At 42.3% G+C, this 18,467-nt stretch overlaps 1 protein-coding gene across 9 annotated transcripts in view; it reads right to left on the bottom strand.

Moving 5' to 3' along the window:
* The window catches only part of AGRN (agrin), an 803,356-nt gene that overhangs the window by 121,419 nt on the left and 663,470 nt on the right, over positions 1-18,467 (bottom strand). For all 9 annotated transcript variants that reach the window (XM_068240729.1, XM_068240733.1, XM_068240730.1 and 6 more), the window contains 3 exons: positions 17,166-17,290; positions 7,722-7,827; positions 2,200-2,523 (listed from right to left, as the gene is read on the bottom strand). In XM_068240729.1, coding sequence (XP_068096830.1) covers positions 2,200-2,523; positions 7,722-7,827; positions 17,166-17,290 — 555 coding nt within the window. The remainder of the gene's footprint in view (positions 1-2,199; positions 2,524-7,721; positions 7,828-17,165; positions 17,291-18,467) is intronic.

The raw sequence follows: 18,467 nt of genomic DNA, 5'->3' as shown, positions 1-18,467 counted from the left end.
GAGAAATCATGGACATTACAATAGGTAGCAGAAGTCAACTAATTCAAACTGAAACTCTAACATTAACTTTTATTAATGTGTTGAATTCAGTGTAGGATAGATTGTGCATTTTTCAGGTTTTTAAGGCAGTTTTTATGATGTCTGTGCTTCAGCTGGAGAGATCCGCCTCACTTCCTGTTTCAGTCACAAGCATCTTTGGTACAATTTGCAGGAAATGAAAATCTGTTTAACCACTTGAGGACCGTGGTGTTAAACCCCTTTAGTAACCAGGCTATTTTTTTTTACTAAAATGGCCACTGCAGCTTTAAGGCAAAGCTGCAGGGCCGCACAACTCAGCACACAAGTGATCCCCACCCCCCTTTTCTTCCCACCAACAGAGATCTCTGTTGGTGGGGTCTGATCGCTCCACAGTTGTTTCTTTTTTTTAAATAAATATTTATTTTATTATTTTTTAAATAAATGTGGCTATTTTTTTTTTTTTCCCCGGTCGCTCCCTCCCTCCGCCAGCCAATCAGCGTGATCGGCTGTCACAGCCAATCACTCCCTAGCCTATGGAGGGGACAGCCGTGTCACATGCTCCAAATCGCAGCGCTGTACACAGGGACATCTAACAGTCTCTGAGCGGCGATCACCGCTGAGAGACTGAAGGCGGAGCAGACCTCTGCCTTCCAAGCAGGAGATGCGCACGCAGCCTGCGCACAATCTTCTGCTAGCCCCATAGAAGGCCGTTCACGCCAATGGGCGTGGAGCGGTCCTGGGGCTGCTGCACTTCTCACGCCAACTGGCGTGGAGCAGTCGGCAAGTAGTTAAAAGACCTCTGCCATGAAAATCTTAAACTACATGTAAACATACACAAATAAGAAGTACGTTTCTTCCAGAGTAAAATGAGCCATACATTTTTCTCCTATGTTGCTGTCACTTACAGTAAGTAGTAGAAATCTGTCATTACCGCCGGATTTTGGACTAGCTCATCTTTTCATGGGGGGTTCTCAGTGTTTTCTTTATTTTTAGAAGCACTTAGTGAATGGCAGTTGCTCCGTCCAACTGCCAAACAAAGTGTGCAGCGAGTAGGGAGGATGGCCAGCATCTTTGTATAAATCTTTTTCAGGGAATGTCTTTATAAAGTATAAAGGCCATGCTGAGAATCCCCCATGAAAAGATGGACTAACCCAAAACCTGTTGGTAATGTCAGATTTCTACTACCTACTGTAAGTGGCAGCAACATAGGAGAAAAGTAATGTATGGCTCATTTTACTCTGGAAAAAATGTACTTCTTATTTGTATTTGTGTTTAAAATTTTCGTTCCTCTTTAACTGTGACAAACACCACAATGAGAAAAGTCTTTAGTGTCACAGGGAAAGACTATGATGGCATTAGTAATGTAACTAGCACTGGAAATCCAAACATTCAGTGTGAACAGGGAACATCTCTGTTGTATGTTTATACTACACGGTTGAGGTTTACTCTTGGGCCTGATCTGTTTAAGGTAAGAATTACAAGACAATTAATCATGATAAACTTATGGGAGGAGTGGAGGTTGGCGTCAGACCAGGTTTGGGATAGTAATGGTAGGGCACTTAGATTTGAGAGGTATTTTGTAACACCAATGTTAAATATATGGGAGCAAAATATTGATGCCCAAGCATGATGTTCCATTGTTTGGGGCTCCACCTGCTGGCGGGTCAAGCAATTTTTGAAAGAAGGAAATTCCATAACTAGACAAATGTGTCCTGCTTAGGCAGTCAGTCTAATGCTGGGAATGGCTCCATAGATAATTTCCGACATGTCCGATCTCCGGCCCGATCGTTTCGCTGCTTGTTTCTGCATGGAGGACAATGGGAAAAGATAATAAAAACAAGCGGAAGATAAGAGAATCGTCTGCAGAATTGAGCAGACAAAACGATCGGGTGTGGAAACGAGCAGCAAAATCGAGCCTTGTATGCCCATCATAACACTTCCTCATGCTTGACCATAGGACAATGCCATTCTATTGCATGCAAAGGAGAGAAGGGGGACATATAAAACCATAACCAAACCAGATTAGCGTAGTCGTCATTGTGATATTCACTTGCAGTACATGCATAATAAAAGTGATTACGCAATCATAACAATATTATTTTATCTAGTAATATAAGGCTTCAAAATGGCCTAAGCATGTATTCTTCATGCATCACCAAGCTTATGAAAGGGTAAGCGTACTTGCTGGCTCAGTTCCACTTAATTCCTGGTCTCCACTTGCTTCCTGTTCCTCGTCCCCGCTGCCGCTTCCTGATTCATCGTATGTCAGTGCTTTAGCCGGTTTCATGGTTGGCACCGTCACACCTGGTCTTACTGTTGATGTGCGGACACGATGGGTCTGAGTTACAGGCCTGGCAGTACTTGTTTGCCGTTGTCGGGGACTTTCAGTAACTTTTTGGGGATCTCGAGACCTTGGAGCTACTGGTGTAGGCAGTGACCGTCCAATTGGTGGACCAGGGGTTCCAGTAGGAGCCAAGGTCTGCAGATTGGCCAGAGTGATGGTTTCTAAAAAGGAAAAACAATCACAAATCACTTTCTTGGAATGGTTTCAGTCTTCTTCAATGCAGTACCATTTCATTAACCATGTTCAAGCAAATCCGCATTACTTATAAAAATCATTAAAGGGAAACTCCACTTTGGTTGAGAAAGGGGCTGCTGTCTTCACTTCAGCTCTATATGTAGCAAGGGTTAAAGGTAAACATCTCAGCTTGATTACTTTGTTTTTATGTGCACATAAAACGCATGTCAAAGTTTGTTGCCAGTCACCTGTTGTAAAGTGAGTAACAAAGGCTCCCCAAACTATGCAGCTAATCACTCAAGCAAGGATGAAGTTCTGGAGAGTCTCATGGCAACATTTCTCCAGACAGGCTACACACAGTAGTGTTGCGATGGTTACAATTAGCAATTTGAGCTTACTGTCGCATTTGGAAATACTTAGCTGACTGCAGATTGCAATAGAAATATATGTTAATAATATTTAAAGGACCATGATCGTGAAAATTGTAAAGTTCAAAATACATCTAAACACATATAACTAAGAAGTACATTTCTCCCGGAATAAAATGAGCCATAAATTACTTTTCTCCTATGTCACTGTCACTTACAGTAGGTAGTCAAAATCTGACAGGACTGCCAGGTATTGGACTAGCCCATCTCCTCATGAGGGATTCACAGGATTTTCTTTATTTAAAAAGCACTTAGTGATTAGCAGTTGCTCAGTCCAACTGCCAATATAGTGAGCTAACAGGTAGGGGGGCAGCCAACATCTTTGTATAGACCCCTTCCAGGGATTGCTTCCAGTTTACGGGGAATAAGGAGATGGGCTAGTCCAAAACCTGTCCATTCTGTCAGATTTCTCCTACCTACTGGGGCAGCAACATAGGAGAAAAGTAATTTATAGCTCATTTTATTCTGGGAGAAATGTACTTCTTAATTGTATGTTTACATGTATTTGAAATTTGCACAACAGTGGTCCTTTAACCTTTTGGGGACTGTCTAACGCCGATGGGCGTGGCCGCGGCGGCAGCCCCAGGACCGCCTAACGCCGATTGGCGTCAAGTCCTGGGGCTGCAGTTTCCCAGGGAATGGCCGCGCACATGCGCAATCGTTCCCTGCCACTTCACGGAACAGAGTCAATCGCGGCAGCAGGCTGTTTGTAAATGTAAGGGGAAAGAAATCCCCTTTGTTTACAACTGTACAGCGATGCGGTCCCCGTCAGCGCTGTACGAGATCGGCGACCCCCAGCCTCTGATTGGCCGTCCTTTCATAGGCTGATAGGACAAACAGGCTGATAGGAGGAACAGGAGGGTTCGCTGTCCTGTTCCATAAAGATTACGGAGGGGAAGAAAGGAGGAGGGAAGGGGAGGGAGGGAGGCAGAGAGAGCCTCATAGAGGCTTGGGGAAAAAAAAAAACACGGCCACAGCGATCGGACCCCTCCGGCGGCATGTCCCCTTAGGGACAAAAAAGGAGGTGAGTCCGATCGCTGGGCTCCATAGCTGGGCCATGCAGGAGGCTGAAAAGCCTGCACGGCCCAGCATAAAAAAATGAGCTTGGTCGTTGGGGGGGGGGGGGGGGGTGTTAGCACTACGGCCATCAAGTGGTTAATAATATTACATATTACACACAAGACTTGTGAGGCACATATCTATATGCCACTTTTGTAACCAAATGGCAATTTCCCTATAAAAGCCACTAATATTTACAGTATATTGTTATTATAGATTTATATAGCACAAGCATCCAAGCCGGTTTACAAATACAGGAATTCATGTACATATAATTAACTCCCTGCTATGAACAAGGTTACTCCAGATAAATACATAGTTATAGAGTCTGTCCAGTAGGAGGTAAATAGCGGAAATGTCAAGGCAAAATATAGCCATAGCATAATACAGTGGAATAAAGGGCCCTCTCCCTGAGCTTACAGCATGAAGGAATAAAGGAAATGCAAGGTAAGGGGAGTTTGTAAGTTGTATGTAAGATGAAAAGGTATCATGCCTTATCTTTAAAGGGTTGGCCTACTTTAATACATAAATCTATATGACACATATAATATCTATCCAAATAATTTTGTAACTTAAAGACATTTAAAGTGGATCCAAGATGAAAAACTAACTATAATAAGTAAACTGTCTATATATCTTATCTAAAGTTTAGATAGCTAGGTAGATAAAGTTTACACAGCAAATCCAGCTGCAAACAGCTTCAACAGTTTATGATTATTTATTCCTGTGATACAATGAGAGCGGCCATGTTCTGTTTGTCACATTACACACAGGCAAGCTGCTCTGCATCTCCAGCCCTCAACCTGTGAAAACTTCACCCCCTCTCCTCCTCCCCTCTGCCTCTGAAATCTCTGGCTAGTAACCTCCTCCTCCTCCTGCCCAGACTGAGCTCGATAAGCCCTTGCTACTAAGGTTCAGAGTGCCAAGGCACTCTGGAGAAGCTGTGGGTGAGGCCTGTTTAGTTTACAGAGAATTAGAGTATTAAAACAAAAAAAAGTATTTGGTTTGAGGAATGCCCTATAAACTATATGAAAGGAACACACTTATGCAAAAGTTTATCTCAAATCCACTTTAAGGAGACTTCAGACAAGTGTAATTAATCCAGGATTTAAATGGGAATCACATGGGTAATTTATACCTATTCATATGTTGTCCTTCAAAAAGTTACAAGCAGCGGAACTTTCTAACGCTGTCCTTAGTCAGATGTCTGACTCATGCCTAGAAATTAATGTGGAGAGCCAGACATACTGAGCGAAAGGTGCGGAGAAAATACACAGACTCTCCCCCATAGATGGTCTTTCCCCATAAAAATCTGCCAATCAGTGTGTTCTGCTCTATGGGAGGGGAGGGGTTAGACATGAGAGAAAGCGATTCCTGTGACTGTACAGAACAATAATGATAAAGCAAGAATTTTCAGCATGTCTAATAAGCTATTGGTGGACATTAGGGGCACCTGTGCAAATTAAAAAATAAACACCTGAAATAATCTTACATCACTATTTCAAGTAATGGAAGATGTAAGTGTATAAGCCACAAAAGCCTTTGCCTTTTTACGGTCAGAAAAAAATAGATTTATGTTATCTATCAAAGCAGATTATAATTAAAAGGAACTGCAGCAACTGGAATAGCTTGATGTTTACTTTAATTCAGTGCTAAAGGTGCACAATGAAGGTGCGATTTTTTCATTCGATGCGAACATTCAAAACTGTTTTTACAATCAAATTGCACAGAAAACTGCGCAGTGTGTGGCAAAAATCATTATAAAACGATTCTGTGGTCGATTGGAACAGAAAATGTAATCATTCCAAATGTTGGATTTTATGATCGAATTAGAAGAGAGAAAATGCCATAATCGACCCATGTATGGGAACAATAGATTCTGATTACTCCGATTGTAAAAATTGCATCGAAAGATTGCATCTGATGAAAATATTGTAATGTACACAAATAGAACAATTTCTTTCAACCTACAGCTGGAAATTTACTGAAAACCATGGCAACAGTGTATGGCTTGATATTAAAGGTACCCAGAATTCTCCTCTCTTTAACTGTATCATTGTTTCAATGGTCTGCACAAGAGAAGATCAATGAGATTTTGTTCTAATTTGATGCAAATTTTGTCTTTTTCACGCACACTGAAACCAGCAATATCTTATTAGTATAGGTCCAAGTTGGATGGGAATTGCAACAATGTTGCATCAAGTCAGAAAATGCAGCATCTTGTTGTTCATCACCTGTACAAGGAAATACTAAAGCTGGCCACTAACGGTCGAATTTCTAGCGAAAAATCGTTCGAGCGATCAGAAATTCTGATCGGATTGGTTGTAAATAATCTCCATTGATGGACACAATCGATTATGAACGAGTGAAAAAAATGTCGCCCGAATGAATTTTCGTCGAATGAAAATTTGGATTTTCTTGGTGGTCATGATAGAAAGGAAGCAATGATTGGTTAGTTGATGGTGCAGTGAACGATTTTTCATCCGATCAGAATTTCTGATCGCTCGAACGATTTTTCACTAGAAATTGGACCGTTAGTGGCCAGCTTAACATTTATTGCCCCAGATCTCTTTCATCGAATCTGAGCAGAGTGGGAGCTGTTGCCTGCCTATACACCACAGACCAATTTCTGATAGATTTCAGCCTGCTCCCCACCCCATGAAAATGTTTCCTTCAGTGCCTGTGCTCTGTAAAACCTCACCTCTCTGTCGCCACAGTGGCATAGCGGCAGACTGGTGAGCCTTTTACACTGCACACAGGCATGAGGGACACTTTTACACTGGGGGGACACTGGCTGGGGATCTGTCGGTCGTTGCAATATTGAACACCATTACCACCTCCTGATCGAGCGCTTGCAACCGAGATTTTCCAGCATGTCCGGTTGATCCCTCAGACCAGTGTTTCTCAAACCTGTCCTCGTGACTCCTAAACAGTGCATGTTTTGCAGGCAACCTCACCTATTCACAGGTGGGGTAATTAGTGTCTCAGCTAGGTGGATTTTGTAGCTGAGCCACTAATTACCTCACCTGTGCATAGGTGAGGCTGCCTGCAAAACATGCCCCGTCGAGAAGTCATAAGGACAGGTTTGATAAACACTGCCTAGACCGATTTTGGACCGAATGGATTGAAATATTGATGGGGTGGACATGTTTCAGCACTGGTTTAGCCTCCAATTCGATAAAACGATCTAATCGGAAGGTTGAATTGCCCGCAAAATCGCCTAATGTATGGCCACCCTGACCGACATTTTTACAAGTGCATGCAGTAATTGGGAGTAATCACTCCCATCGCAGTAACAGCTGACACAATGTAAGGCAGCTTTCCCAATGACTTACTTTGGAGCACATAAAGAGAGACCTGGGAAACAAAATAATCAGAGGTATGTCCGTGTAATTAGGCTGTTGGTTGAAATCTGTAGTGATGATTTGATAAGTGTACATTTTTGTAGAAAAAGTGACAATACACTCAATAGTACAATTTCTGATAAATACGCACAAAAAACTTGCTCTTTAAACTATAATTTGACCTCTTGCTTCTCTGCACATATCTACGATTCAGTAAACCACATACAGAAGGAAAGTAAAATGGAATAAACAGGAAATAAACAGAGAAAGTAATATGATGGATAAAGCTTTCAATGCATCTGGTTATTCTAAGTGGCTATACAAGGATTATCTTTGTAATTCAGTCTCCAGTACCTTGGCAAGGTCCAGTGTGCTTTACAGTGATGGTGCGGCCCTGTCTGCAGGCAATGGTTTTCAGCTGACACCAGTCTCCATAGGTCACTCCATCAGAGCCACAGACCTGAGATCAAGTAACACAGGCAGGTTAGTAAATGCTGTACTGGGATATGAAATATACATCAGACAGATGAAGATGGGGGAATGTGAGCCATGCTCATTTGATCATGGGGTTTGTACTTGACTGACTGAGGAAGTCGTGATTACAGAAGATCTATTCACTTTGATATGGCTGTATGGCAATGTAGCAGACTGCTCTACTGCTTATACAGCCCTGTGATGTCCCTTGTAGTATGTCTTCCAGTCTCTGCTGCCCCGGACTCAGCTTTACTGACATGGGAGAATGGTCTGATGACACCCAAAGCATTCAATACAATTACAGCAGCAGAGGTAGTGGACTGCTTAAAGAGAACCTGTCATAAACAGGCCTACATGTGGGCTGGTTATTCTTACAGTGCTCACATATGGATATAATTTAGTGTTATTCTTCCATACAATCAATTATTAATTATTAATTAAAATAAGTCAAAGAATCAAAAGTTATCAATGAAATGTGCAAAATTACTGATCATATTTTTATGATGGATTTGTAACAATATTTTCTCAGTTAATAATTCTCTAAATTTGATGAAAAAAATGACTGCAAAAATGTATCATTATCACATTTATAGTTTTGTAGTTTTAAACTGATCTTTAACAAAATATATTTTCATTGCTAATTTAAAGTTCTGTCTTAAAATATTCACAAAATATTGACATGCACTACAAAGCTTTGTTCCCACTAGAAACTGCAGGTGGCCATGAATGAATTCTGCAGCACTGGAAGGGATGAGACTATAATGGGGGTAATATTGACTATAGAGAGCACTATTAGGGGGAGCACTAAAGCCAAAGACACTACCACAGTCCGGCATTATGGAAGAAGGATCTATAGGGGGTTACTTTAGTGGAGCTACAAGGAGGGGAAGCACTATGGTGAAAGGAGCTATTAGGGAAAGTATATAACCAAAAGGGCACTACAAAGGAGGGCAATATAACTGGGGATTTTAAAATGTAGGAGAGGCTATAAAGAATAGAACTATAGCTAAAAGAGCTATACTATAATGAAGAACATGATAAAGGGGCACTTTAATAGAGGAGCATTATAACATGGGGCACTGTAATGGAAGGGAACATGGCAGAATATAAAGGCTATACAGTATGGGTTATTTTTGTTATCGATAAGCTGGATTTAACCCTGTAGAAGACGATTTCTTTAGAAGTGCTTCGGGCAAACTTATTTGAGTACATTTTCTTTATTTGTTATTTGTTACATTTCCCTGCTTGGAATTGGTATTGCTGTAATGTGCATGTATGGCCAGTTGTCACTAGAGGGCAGTGGGAGACAATAACAGAGGACTTCTGCTTTCAGTTTCCATATTTTCCGCTAGCAGAGAGAGAGATCAAAGCATTCCAAGAATTTCCAGCACAATGAGTTCTGGCAACTGAGGTCAAAAGCAGTGCACTTATCACAAACAAGGTAACTCTATTGAAACTTCTACTGGGTTAACTCTTGAGATATTATCGAAGGCAGAGAGTTGTGTATGTTAGTTAATGCAATAAATATATAGTATAGATTTTAACCAAAACAATGGCATCAACTGCAGTGTGCAGCTGTAAAACTTCTTTTTACCAATCTTTTACGGGTAATGTGGGAAGGGAGCTGCTTCTGGAGGGGCAGGACTCCGATATTTCTCCAGTGGCCTCCTGCAGAATGCTATTGCTTATGGAGATAGAAGCATGTTTCAGATTGCTTCTTTTTCTTTTGTTTTTTTTGAGTTCTTGGGGCATATTTAATTTAGCTACTTTAGGTTTGCTTTAAATATATGTACACTACCACTTTAAATAGTGATCCACAGTGGGAAATGTTAATTCAGGCTTATTCTATTTAAAAACAGATTTAAGCTTTACGAAACTTTACTGTGCTGGATCTAAATATTGGGACTACAGAGAATCATTTTACAGATGGACAGACACATCTTTGAATGTCAATAGAATGAAGCGATTCGGTAATAAATAGGATGTAGGGAAGATAAAGATTAATATGCCTTTGAGGAATTCAAAATATGTTCTATTATGCAGAGATGGCAGAACAACAACACATATTTCAAACAGAACTCCTGGCAACTGTTTTAAAGAGACACTGAAGCGAAAAAATATATATGATATAATGAATTGGTTGTGTGATAATTACTAGAAGATTAGCAGCAAAGAAAATAATCTCATACTTTTATTTTCAGGTATATAGTGTTTTTTCTAACATTGCATTATTCTATAATATGTGCAGATTACACAACACTCAGCATTCAACATGAGTCTTTCAGAGCAGTCTGTGAAGTAATGACCTCTCCTCTGGCAGAGGAAAAGTAAATAGTCCAGGAACAGTTGAGATAATAAAAGTCAGATAACAGCCCTCTCCAGGACTAACTTAGTCGGAGAGCTTAATGGCTTGTTTGCATAGAGATAACAACTGGAGTTTCTCAACTCTTCCTGTACTGGAAACAATTAGACTGATGTATCTGATCTTAATGTTTTATTTCTTAGCTGTACTTCACATACAAATCATAATATCATAATTTTTTTTCGCTTCAGTGTCTCTTTAAATAACCTTCGTGTGGAAAGGTGTAATACCCCTGCATCAACGGAATCTGTGTTTTTGAAGACATGCATGCACACTTTTCATAAAATGCATGAAACATGACCTGATAATGTGCACCTGCCTATACTTCCTGCCTACGTCAGAGCAAAGCAGTCTCTGTTGTGAGTGGCTGCCTACTGAGAATGCAGAAAAATGCCATTCAGGAAGCAGCAATCAAGGATCATGTGACAAATGATGAATGTTTTTTAAATAGTTTATGAGACTTTTACATATTCTCTTACATCAACTCATCTGATGTATCATTAGCTTCACCATAAATAAAAGAAGCGTATCATTTATTTTTTATGTATACCTCCCAACTTTTTGAGAAGAGAAAAAGAGATGCTTTAACCTCTCCAGTAGTAACCCAGAGTCAGGCTCGGGGTGGAAAAGAAAGAAGCCATTAGAGGTAAACCCGAGCATGACTCGGAGTAGCCACCTAGATGCTTGTGCAGAGTATAGCACACAGCAAGCATTTTAACTCACCTACCCTGGGATGCAGACGCCGGCAGCCATTCACCTTCTTGTCCTCAGAGGCTCTGGATCCCTCTGGTGAGATCGCCATCTGTTATCATGACGACAGCTGGTGATCTCACCACAGGATTACAGCACCAATCAGAGGATGGAGGGAGAACTGCAGTGCTGGATCCCAGGGAGGTAAGTGCAGGGGCTGCTGCAGGCTCTATAGCAGCATGATTTCCCCCCCCAGTTTTAGGGTCTAAAAGTGTGCAAAAGACTGCACCACTTTTAGACCCTAAAATCCATAAATAATCATACCGCCAGAGAGGTTAAAGGGTAACTTCAGCCTATACAAACATACTGTGGGGGCAGCCATCTTTTTGGTTGAAAGGAGGTGACAGGGAGCAGGAGACACAGTTCCAAATGTCCTGTGTCCTGATCATCCCTCCCAGCTGCACGCGCTAGGCTTCAAATGTCAAATTCAAAATGTAAATAACAAATTAGCGCCAAAACAGCAGAGGAAGAAGATCATCAGAAATCCCATCATGCTTTGCACAGCATCAGGGGAAAAATGCCCCGGCAGATTTCTTTGATGGGGCAGAGCTTAGCTTCTGTGCAGCTAAAAATGAGGCTTGGGTAAGAAAAACAGTTCTGATGCTGTGAAACAGTTAAAGAAACCCCAAGCCTTTTCAGTGCTGCTGAGTAGATTTTTAGTCTGGAAGTTCATTTTAAGACACAACCCCGACACACATCTAACCACGCCCCCACCACACTCCTAGCCATGCATACCACTAAAAATGTACGAGCAAAAGATGTAATTTTAGACTTTAAACCACACTGGTCCTTTCTATCATCACTACTTTGCCTTCATATTAACATTTGAAATGAATAAATATATCAATTTAAAGGGTGGAAATAAAGTTTGGAGCCAATTAAACACATTTTTCAGTAGAAACATACATATGTTTACATGGATCTGTACACCAGTCCTGAAAAAGGGGGACATATGAGTGATAAAGAGGGACAGAGGGATTTGGTTTCCAAAAAGGGACAGTTGGGAGCTACGCTTATGGATCTTTCATGTACAAGTGAAATAACTCCTCCTCTCTGACTACAGGCTAGTCTACTGGAGACTCACAAAGGGATGGACACTAACACTACCACTGTATTGGTCAAAGTGTAATCACTGTGTGCTGCTTTGGTGTGGGTCATGTCTGTTTTATAAGGCAGCTCTGATTGCAGAAGCATTACACACAGCAAAGGGAGGAGGGAGCAGCCAGGATCTAGCATGCAGCTCTCTCTACTGTGGCAAAATACAGCAAAAATGATCCCAGTCAAGTGAGAGGCTGCTACACAAATGTTAGGATATGCCCAGCTATGTCCTAATGCTGTATGGTGTAGACATTAGCAGACGCTCTAAGGCTCTGATCACGAAGGAAGGACATTAATGCTGATCAACAGTTGGGCATAGATCATGTGACTTCTGTTTACAATTTGAAATTCAGGCAGATAAAGCCTCATTTTGTAAGGAAACATAGTTATAACAAAACAGAGAACTCTGCAGCATTGCCTTTACTTCTGAGCACTGCTCTGATTATGATGATTTCCCTGCTAAGATGATACATTTTATAGTACTGATGGATGGACTTTACACTTCCTGTATTTATGCATGCTGTACAGACTTCAGCCAGAAATGACGATACACAATGAAATATGGAAATACTGCTAATTGAAGCTTTGGGGATTTCAAACGCAAATGTTGCATTAGGTACAAGAGTTATCAAGGGCAATAGAATGTCAAGTGAATTGTGTGTGTAGCGAGAGAATGGATGTGATCTGTATGTGTGTGTGACTCTGGAATGGATGGGGGTCAGATGGTCCCTGCTGGGTGATGGATACTCTGTCAGCTTTGCCCTGTGTGGCTCCCGGAACACATGTGGCCTTCTGTGTCTAGAATGTCAGATAAATGATACAGGATTTTCAGATCTCCATAAATCAACTAACCACCGGATTTCTTTGTCTTTTCCTGCTTGTAGTGAAGAAAAAAAAAGACTGTGATACGTTTACTGCATGTACTCTATAGTACTGAGCTGATATACCCAAGGAGCGGGGTCAGCAATGCTCCTAAAGGCAATATGGGGAGAGGAATATAGAAGCTGCCTTCTCTAGTCCCTTTTATAAGGCCAGTTATTTGCCTATCATGCTAGTTGTTTGACTTCACTAGTGTCTGTTATAGCACCTGATCTGTAAGCTCGCTCTGGCTCACTGGCACCATAAACAATCTTTTACCGTTGAGAAATATGAGCCGGCATGCAATACACTTTTTGTCACGTGTTTTCTCCTAGGTGATATTTTCACAACTTGTCAATAAAATACCTTTTAAACCATCAGCAAGCAAGAAAATAGTGAAAGTAATTGTGCTGGTACTTTTTCACCTACTTTTTGGTACTTTTTCGATTGCAAAGTGCTGAAAAGTTATTTTAAAAAGAAGATGAAACATTATCGCCTAGATCTCCTAGGAGAAAACTCAGGAGAAAGAGATAATTGCCTATGGGCCATTGGGCTTGATTCATTCCTGTGAAGTATTGCGACTGCGATACTTCACTAGCTGCCACTACTATGTTAATTAACATCGCTATTATGTTAATTAACATAGTTACTCTACATAGTAACTATGTTAATTAAAATAGTAGCGGCCGCTAGTGAAGCCTTGCGGTCGCAATACTTCACAGGACCACCCGCATTTAGTTACGTGCATTGCTATGTAAGCAACGGGTGTAACTAAGCAAGGCACGCTCCTAACATAGTAACATGCGCAGCTACGCAAGCCGTGCATAGCAGCCGCCCCTTCTTTTTAACGAGCGCTCCCTCACATTAAGCTGTGTTGCTTTAGCAGCGCAGCTTAATGAATCAAGCCCATTGTGTTTTATACAAGTAATTCTGAAAACGTGAACAGGAAAGACTCACCCCTTACATCCTAAAAAAAGTTATAAGATACTCACCTATGGAGAGGGAAGGCTCTGGATCCCATACTACTGCCTTCCTTTCTCCATGCCCTCAATTAATTGCTGTCTGTATTGATAAGATGGGGGCACCCGTACAGCATATGCATGAGCCTGGACAGGTGCGTGCATAGTATGGACCTGTTCATCTTTGGAGGTACTCAGGGATGAGAGTACAGTACCAAAGCCTTCACAATTACTCCCAAAGGCATATTTCATCAGAAGTTCAATGGGGGTGGTGGACAATGGTGGACTGAGGGCAAGGAGGGAATAACAGGAAGGCTCTATGGGACCCAGAGACTTCCTTCTACATAGGTGAGCACTTTTTTTTCAACATTGCTTCAGTATTGCTTAAAGGACAACTGAAGTGAGACATATCTGGAGGCTGCCATATTTCTTTCCTTTTAAGCAATACCAGTTGCCTGACTATCCTGCTGATCCTCTGCCTCTAATACTTTTTGCCATAGACCCTGAACAAGCATGCAGATCTGACAAGATTAGCTGGATGCTTGTTTCTGGTGTGATTTGGACACAAATGCAGCCAAATAGATCAGCAGGGCTTCCAGGCAACTTGTATTGTTTAAAAGGAAATAAATATGGCAGTCTCCATATCCCTCTCACTTCAGTTGCCCTTTCAAATAAAGAATCCATTTTATTTAAGTTGCATAGGCTATCCCAACACGAGGACAGAGTTGGCAGCACAGCACAGTACTGCCCCAGATCCTCTTTAAGCCTCGTACACATGCCTGATTAAAGTCGGACAAGGCAGCCGATAATGACCGCCTTAGCCAATAGTCAGGCGTGTGTACAGATGCCCCTGAAGGTACGGCCTCTCAGCAAGTGATCTGCCCAGTGGATCAACTTGGCCCTGCCGTGGCCAACTTCTTTGAAAACACCGCTCCCCCGCCCACAGCGTGATGTCATGCATGACAGCGTGATGTCATGCATGCGTCATTCCATCATCCCTCCACCCACCCATAGCAACAGAGTGCGCTGTCAGCTACACAGCTGACGCGCGTCTGTACAGGCCGGCCCAGTGATGTCACACAAGGTTATTGGGTCCCAATCCCGGATGGGCGACATCAGTTGTAAGGTATGTATGCACCATTAGACATTCAACTGTAACATATAGATTTAATGCAAATCACTCAAACCAGTTACTCATTTTCAGTTTGTAAGTTTATAACAATAGATGAAACCTTGCATAAAGTAATAGAGGTTGCATTTAACAGTTACATCTGGTACCAATGCCTCTATACCTGTAGCCATTATAATTCACAATAAAATGAGTCTGCTGGTTCCTCAGCTGGAAACACAATTATACATTATTTTGCCACCTCTGTTAAAGTGGACCCAAATTAAAAAATATAAGATTTCAGAAATAAAATCTATTTTCTAAATCATAATAATAAATAGCAGCCTTTTTTTCAGCTGCATGATGACAAATATAAAATATTTTACATTTACTAGAGAAACCCCTCCCTTCCATATTGCCAGGACAGAATCCGGCAGACTGGTGGAGGAGATAAAAAAACAAAAACAAAACACAAGATGCTACTGATGATGTCACGGGGAGGTGATCTTAGCTTGTGTGAGATTTCACATAGACGATGACTCTGTGAGGGAGGGTAGCTGATGATAAACACACCCATAATCTAAAACCTCCTACTAAGCTCAGAAGTAATGGCTGCCACCTGTATAAACCTAGTTATGAAAAGAGCAGCGAGAAAAGCATGTACAGAAATGCTCATAGGCTTGAAGGAGTGTTTATTTATCTTTGTGTAAGGAATTGCGGAGATGCCGCCGCGTCAGGCAATAGCGTGGCGGCTATCTCCGCGTCCTGGCCGTCGGGTTCCGCCGCGCAGATACAGAATGGAATGGTGCCTGGGTTTGTGGGGAATGAGAGGGAAGCCGCCGCAACGCCAACGGGCATGGTGGCTGTTTCCGCATCTCAGCCAGCGGCTGTTTCCGTTTTCTCAGCCAGCGGCTGTCTCCGCATCTCAGCCAGCGGCTCTCGCTGCATGGTTGCATGGTGGATCGTTGCCTGCTCCCTCAATTGCACACAGACTAAGGTCGACGCGCGCGCGCACAGACAGGATCTTTACGCTAACAGAAGGGGAGTCAGCTGATCAGCCGGTCAGCTGACTCCAACACTGTTCCTGATTGGTTGAGTGACTGGGGCGGAGCTTAGGAGCGCTCCCAGTATATATAGAACAGGCCTGTCAGTCGTTCCTCGTCTGCTGTTGCATATGCTACGTGTTAGCACTCAGACCCTTAGTCAGATCCGAAAGTGTGCCTAGAACCAGCAGGAGCTGGGGATCCACACTTAGACAGATTCTGTTGATAGCTTAAAGTACTAATTGAATTGTATAATTTCTTATGACCTTCTGCTAGCCTTGACTACTCTCTTGTCTAAAGATTCTGTACCTTTGCCTATCTGTTCCAGTTGCCGACTTGGCTATCCCTCACTCTGATTCTATCTTCCGTCTTTGTACTGTATCTGCCCGTGTGTTGCCGAACCTGCTTGTCTGACATGCTCTCACCAGGGAACCCTGTCCTGGTGAGGGGCTCCTAGATTAGTTATCACCTGCTCCTCAGGTAGATAGCTGCAGTACAGTCTGAATCACCTGCTCCTCAGGTAGATAGCTGCAGTACAGTCTGAATCACCTGCTCCTCAGGTAGATAGCTATAGTTCAGTCTTGTCACCTGCTCCTCAGGTGACTAGCTATCATTTATACTGTCTGCGTCTTCTGCTCCTCAGGAAATCATCTGTCGCAGTACAGTCTGTATCACCCGCTCCACGAGTGATCTTGCCACATTGTCTTACTGTGCATCACCCGCTCCTCGGGTGAACCTATCATTACTCCTCTGTATCTCCAGCTTGCTGGAATACTGTTTATTGTGTTGTTTAGAGATACCCCCTACACCAGCCCCTCTGGACAGGGGTATCTCCATCTATGTTACTGTTGCACCAAACACCTTTTTACATCTTGTGTCCTGTGTCTCTTGGTATACTTGTATTATTGGTGATTCTGCAGATCACCACATAATCAGGTATAAGATCTGTATTATTGGTGATACTGCAGATCACCAATAATCAGAAAAACTGTTCTGGCTGACACAGATCGTTACACTTTGTATGTGTCAGAGTGGTGCAACTAAATATTTTGAATAAAAAAAAATTTAAGTTTGGGTCCGCTTTAAGAACACTGATAATGCACTTCTATTTCCTTAGAAATTGCCCCATTTTTATTCTGCTCTTACCTTGGTGAGATTAGATTCTGCGCACAGAGGTGCTGGGCACTCACAATGGGCAACGCCTCCAACCACCACACAAGTTGCCCCAAACTGGCACTTTATATCGTTGCAAGATTTGGGAGCTGATGGATCTAAGAACAAGAAGCACAAACAAGATGTTAGAGCACATGTAGTACAATTAATGAGTTACTACACAATGGAAGACAGAATTCTATGCATTTTAAGGAAATATTAAGTATAAAGAACTTAAGTTTACATTGATTGTGCAGATTGTGTCACAAAACTTACACTGGAAGTAAGGCTGTATAGTAAGCAGCCTTATACTCATGCCTGCGCCAGTCACCTGGACTTCCTGGTATGGGAGTGCAGCCATAACTGTGTGATAATCAGGACTTCCTGGTATAGAAGTGCAGCCATAACTGTGTGATACCCAGGACTTCCTGGTATAGAAGTGCAGCCATAACTGTGTGATACTCAGGACTTCCTGGTATGGAAGTGCAGCCATAACTGCGTGATGCCCACAACTTCCTGTTACAGAAGTGCAGCCATAACGGTGTGATACTCAGGACTTTCTGGTATGGGAGTGCAGCCATAACTGTGTGATACCCACAACTTCCTGTTACAGAAGTGCAGCCATAATGGTGTGATGTTCAGGACTTCCTGGTATGGGAGTGCAGCCATAACTGTGATACCCATGACTTCCTGTTACAGAAGAGCAGCCCTAATGGTGTGATACTCAGGACTTCTTGGTATTGGAAGTGCATAACTGTGTGATACCCAGTCTCTGCACAAATACAATATTGCCTTATATGGATATTTCTCTAACCCTGGGGAGACACAAGGCCACAGCACAGGCATGACTGTAAGGCCTGGTGCACACCAAAAAACGCTAGCAGATCCGCAAAATGCTAGCAGATCTTGAAACACTTTTTCTTATTTTTCTGTAGCGTTTCAGCTAGCATTTTGCGGTTTTGTGAAGCGTTTTTGGTGTAGTAGATTTCATGTATTGTTACAGTAAAGCTGTTACTGAACAGCTACTGTAACAAAAAACGCCTGGCAAACCGCTCTGAAGTGCCGTTTTTCAGAGCGGTTTGCATTTTTCCTATCCTTACCATTGAGGCAGAAACGCATCCGCAATCCAAAATCTGCAGCAGCCCGGGAGTATGCGTTTCTGCAAAACGCCTCCCTCTCTGGTGTGCACCAGCCCATTGAAATACATTACCCTAGCGGATCCGCACCCGCAAGCGGATCGCAAACCGCAGCCGAATCGCTCTGGTGTGCACTAGGCCAATGACTGCTTAGTACATA

Source organism: Hyperolius riggenbachi, chromosome 6 (genome assembly GCF_040937935.1).
Source record: "Hyperolius riggenbachi isolate aHypRig1 chromosome 6, aHypRig1.pri, whole genome shotgun sequence".
Classification (NCBI taxonomy): Eukaryota; Metazoa; Chordata; class Amphibia; order Anura; family Hyperoliidae; genus Hyperolius; species Hyperolius riggenbachi.
This window is presented reverse-complemented; position numbering and strand designations above follow the sequence as displayed.